The sequence below is a fragment of the Takifugu rubripes genome, chromosome 6, assembly GCF_901000725.2.
Source record: "Takifugu rubripes chromosome 6, fTakRub1.2, whole genome shotgun sequence".
Taxonomy (NCBI): Eukaryota; Metazoa; Chordata; class Actinopteri; order Tetraodontiformes; family Tetraodontidae; genus Takifugu; species Takifugu rubripes.
Genome location: NC_042290.1, coordinates 7,898,438 through 7,903,505, shown reverse-complemented (window position 1 = coordinate 7,903,505; position 5,068 = coordinate 7,898,438). Strand labels below are relative to the sequence as shown.

The following is a 5,068-nucleotide window of genomic DNA, read 5'->3' as shown; positions in this document are numbered from 1 at the left end:
TCCCTTGGCTATCGTTGAGCAAACATCCCCAATCCCTGTACTCAAGATCACTGTGGCCCTTTGTTTTGGATTTATATGTTTAGCTGAGAGTTATTTCGGGGACTTTTGTGAAAAGCAATCCAGCAAAATAAAAACAGTGGAAAAATGTGGATATTTTACAAATACAGTAAAGATCATAAAACCCAAAACCCCTACACAGCAGATGGGTTTAATTCCTAAAGTGCAGAATAGATAGATAGATAGATAGATAGATAGATAGATAGATAGATAGATAGATAGATAGATAGATAGATAGATAGATAGATAGATAGATAGATAGATAGATAGATAGAGCGTTTGCCTCCAGTTCGCCGTCCGTCGCCCCGCCCCCGCCACACAAACCCCGCCCAGCTCATTAGTGATGCAGCCAGCCTGCAGCCGCTCTGAAGTCAGCCAGCCTGTTGGTCTCAGTCAGCTGCTGAAGTCCGGACCGGTTACACGCTGGAGAACTTCTGCTCCGAGAACTTGGATCATACAAAGAACTTGTTACAGGCTGGTTTTCCTCTATTATCTTAGGACCTCTTTTTGTTTCGGTGTCGTTTTTGGTGTCAGGCATGCGTCAGACGAGCTGAGCGCGGTTCTACGTCCGTCTGTCACATACATAGATATATCGGGATATTTCTGTGTCCAGCTGTGGGATTGTCCAGCTGTGGGATCTTTTTTTTTTTGAGGGACCGGTACACATGGATTACATTTGAAGCTCGCCCGTCCTGGACTAACAGTGACGCACATCCCGAAGCGCAGCGCTCTCTCTCCGATGAAATTTCCCCCCGCTGCGGATCCAGTGACGACGCACATCGACCTCAGCGAGACCAGCCCCGGTACGAAGCCTCGTCCCAGTGCTGGGGTTTCTCTGCTGACCCCTCTGGATCCACTCCGCCAAGCAAAGCGACTTCCAATCCGACTTATCAAGATGTTGACTGCGCATACTGGACACTTGCTGCACCCGGATTATTTACAGCCTTTGACGTCCGCGCCAGTGAGCATCGAGGTACTTTTAAATACTGCAGCGCTGTGGCGGAAATGTAAAGATAGACCATCTAACTATTAAGACACTTGTCATTGGGGCCTGTTTAATGACCCTATAATTATTTAAACCTCGCGTTTCTATTTAATAACGCTCGAATTTAACCGATTGATTAGAGCGGAAATGAGGAGCATCTATAGATTAATAGTAAAAAATAATTATACCGAACCAATTTATGAACTTTGAGCATTTTTGATAAACTGCCATCAAATCCAAATGGGCAAGAACGGGTGTGTTAATGTCGAGATTTGACTTTCTATTCCTTTAAGAAAATTACAAGGCAAAGATTGAAAAATGATCCCTTAAGGGTAATCAATGTGAATTTTAACAACAATTCATCATCTTTAGCACATTGGATTAGTAAATTGCAGCTATACACATGAATAATAGGGGTTAAAATTGCTTAGGTTGAAGTAGTTTGAAATGAATTGAACTTTTCCTAAGGCTTCAAAGTAACTACAGATCTAATCACAATCTGTATTTTGCTTTAGTTGGATGCCAAGAAGAGTCCACTGGCCCTCCTGGCTCAGACCTGCTCTCAGATTGGAAAACCAGATCCTCCGTCCTCCAAGCTGGGCTCCTCCTGCAGTCAGGGGGACAAGGAGCCCAGTAGCCGATCGTCTGCGTCTGTCCTAAAGCTCACAGAGCATCGCCCCTCCTTGGATGACAAGTGTAGCTTCAAACCCTACAACAAAGGGAGCGGAGAGTGTCGTAGGGAAGGGGTTATCAGCAGCAACTCCAACGGCAGTGGCACCAACGACAAAGCGGGTTTCAGGTTATCTGGTGCCACCAATGGAAACTCTACCCCAGGTCACCAGTCCTACCCGTCTCACGCTGCCTCCCCCAGCTCCAGGGTGAACAGCAGCAGCCCGACAGGACCCGCTCAGCAGCAGCTGCCCGCTCACAAGCGGAGTCACTCTCCCTCCGGACCGCCGGCTTTGCACTCCCACAGTCCGAGTGGTGAATCCACGCACGAGCAGGGCAGTCCCGGCGGCACCAACGGGAACCATGCCAAAAAGGACACTGAAGTGAGCAAGACGGTCACGGACAGCCCGCACAGTGCCAACTCTAGCCACGTCCGAGCTAGCACAAACTGTAGTAACGGTAGCTCCGATGGTGGCTCCCACCTAGAGGGGAGTAAAACGGAGCCTACCCAGGCTGGAATTGGCCCTGGACGCATCACACCCATTTCCCCTTACAAGACGAGCCAGCCACTCTTCCCTTTGTCCTCCTCTAACATGGGATATCATGGATCTCTAGTGGGGGCTTACGCGGGCTACCCGTCTCAGTTCGTCCATGGACTAGACCCATCAAAGTCCGGTCTTGGTGTCGGAGCTATGGGAGTTCCCGGAAAGCATCCAAGCTCGAGCCCTCTTACTGGGGCCTCCCCGCCATCTTTCATGCAGGGTATATGTCGAGACCCCTACTGCCTAAGCTATCCGGGCATGTCCCACCTTGGTGGAAGCAACTGCAACTCCTGCATTCACGACCCTTCCTCCACCCTGAAGTCAAACTTCCCACTGGTGTATCCCTCCCACCCACTCCATTCCCTCAACCAGAGCTCTCTGTCATCCAGCCTGTCCTCCCTCTCGCATCCCCTCTACACATATGGTTTCATGCTCCCCAATGACCCCCTGCCTCACGCCTGTAACTGGGTCTCCGCCGGGGGTCCCTGCGATAAACGATTCACCACATCAGAGGAGCTTCTGGCCCACCTCCGCACACACACCGTCCTGCCTGTGGGAATGGACAGTAAGTTGCTCTCTGGATCCTCCTCTGGACCCTCATCCTGCCACCTTCACATTCCCCACCAGAGCAGCGCAGGCTCTCTCCCCCTCAGAGCTCCACCCAGCCTGGGATTAGGTCGCTATCACCCCTACAGCAAGGTGCACTTGCCACCCGGACCACCTTCTCTGTCCTTGCACTCATTACCCTCGGCCAACCCATACTACCCTCACTACGCACTCTATGGACAAAGACTTGGATCAGCATCTGCTTTGGGTTACCAGTGAGGCATTTTGTATTCCGGCATTTTGGGAAATATTGGTATCTGCTGTGTGGCAGGATCTGATGAGAAATCCGGCTGAAAATCTTAACATAGCCTAGAGCTAGCTGACAAGCAGCGAATAAGCTAGCATGTTACTCCAGAATCTTTAGATGGAGGCTAACTCGGTTAGTTCTTGCCGAAAAGACAAATGCGGGAATAATCTCCTGTCATCAGACTCTCCAAAAAGCCTAGAATCACATTTTCCAAAAATAACGACCTGCTATTCTAAGCTTGTTCTTAATTGCAGCAGGTTGCCTCTAACTCTAAGATGGGATGTGTGGAACTGGGAGTCCTGGATTTTGACTTGAGTGCATTCTCACGTTCTTATTTTTATTTGGTGTTAAAAATGACCCGTTGCTTGAAGGTCTGAGCTGTTATATCTGCACATTGCTATCCACATGTTTTGCAACCAGCAAATCGATGGTTGGACCGTATGTAGGAGCACTTGAATGTTGAGGGTTTTCGCTGGGAATGATGAGAAGTTCTGTCAGAGAATTTCCGACATGCAGCACACATACTGTTTATTCATCATGACTGTTTGTTTTGGCTTCTTCTTTTCTGTTTATTCCTACTGAGAAATTGTATTTATTTTAATTTTTGCTTTTTTTTCTGTCTAGAGTTACAAATGCTAAAATCACACGTTTCTTTCGCTCTGTCTTCTTTTTTTTTTTACAGCAAATTAAAGAAGTGACTTTTTGTAAATTGGAACACCCGTGTTGGTATTCCATCTACAGAGGAACTCATATTTTGTTAAATAAATCACACTGAATCTGTATTATCTGTCATCATTTCTGCTTGGCTCTTCAGATTTCATGGCCGCGGTTTAAGTGGAAACAGTAATCTGCTGCTACTCCTCACAAATTTGGAAGTGTCAGAAGTTCCCTTTAAAAAAGATTGTTATCTAAAACCTGACTAAGTAGAAAGTGAGGTGTTGTAACGAATATGTTTGCATGTCGTTACCATGAAACAGCCACATGACTGGCAGCTGTGCAAGCTCTTTACTTCCTCTAATTGTTTACAGTACAGAACTCATATACGGTCGCTTTAAAGCAGCAGCATCTTCTAAATCCACAGATTAAGACTGTAATCATTTAAGATCTGAGGATTAATCTACAACATAGCTGGGTCGATTTTTAATGATTTTGGCACCAGTACAAAGAATTACGAGCAAATTTCCCTCATGCCATAGTAATTACTCCAGTTGCTATGGTTGCCAAAAGATTGGCGGCTTCAATATGCCATTTCCTAGCAACACGGGGCTTTGACACCCATGGCGAGGTGTGGATGACCCTCGCTGGTCACTCACAGCTTTGACAGGGGAAACACGGGGGGGGTTAAAACAGCCCATCCCTGCTGAAACCAGAGAGAGAGCTTCAGTTTCACTGGGCTGTGTGGCTGTTAGGGGTTGCTTGAGTTCAGCAGGAGGGCTCCAGCTCCTGGACCAGGAGAGTTGAACCTTTTCCTGAAGCCCAACATTGAGTCTGGGGCTGCTTCTGAAAGCCTTGAAGCCAGACTCAGACCTGATCTGATGTTTGCTGTGTTCTTTGTCTGGACTTGATTTCAGCGTTTGTGGGTGGATGGGGACCGTCGTGGAGTTTAACGCCCCCTGTTGGTAACAAATCAAATCTCTTCTTACGTCCTGTTTTTAAATAAAGTTCTCTACACCGGGAAAGGCCCTCTCATTTTACCAGTCACGTGTGATTAATCATACAGGCTAAATGCACAAAGCAGTGTTGGTTTTTGCCTTTCTGTCAATTTTCCTGCCCCCAATGTCCCGTTCAAAGGTTACCTAAAGATAAACGAAGGGGCTTAATTATTCACCCTCACTTTCCCAGTCTAGCAGTGGATTAAGCAACAACTGTGCTTCTTGCCGCAGCCTTTTTATTTTTAAATGAATAAAAGCCAGAGTACACGAGGACAGCAACACACAAGTGTGGGCGTTGTTCTCAGAGACG

At 47.2% G+C, this 5,068-nt stretch overlaps 1 protein-coding gene across 2 annotated transcripts; it reads left to right on the top strand.

Moving 5' to 3' along the window:
• The first annotated feature begins 431 nt into the window (after nt 1-431).
• On the top strand, nt 432-3,888 carry LOC101063990 (zinc finger protein 703-like). 2 transcript variants are annotated; one of them, XM_011619441.2, is made up of 2 exons: nt 432-1,018; nt 1,558-3,888. In XM_011619441.2, exons 1-2 carry the CDS (start codon nt 797-799, stop codon nt 3,076-3,078), a joined length of 1,743 nt encoding a protein of 580 aa, XP_011617743.2. In that variant the 5' UTR covers nt 432-796; the 3' UTR covers nt 3,079-3,888. The 2 variants fall into 2 exon arrangements, with proteins under 2 accessions (XP_011617743.2, XP_003978175.2); XM_003978126.3 differs by having other exon boundaries at nt 433-1,030.
• Nucleotides 3,889-5,068: the final 1,180 nt, after the last annotated feature.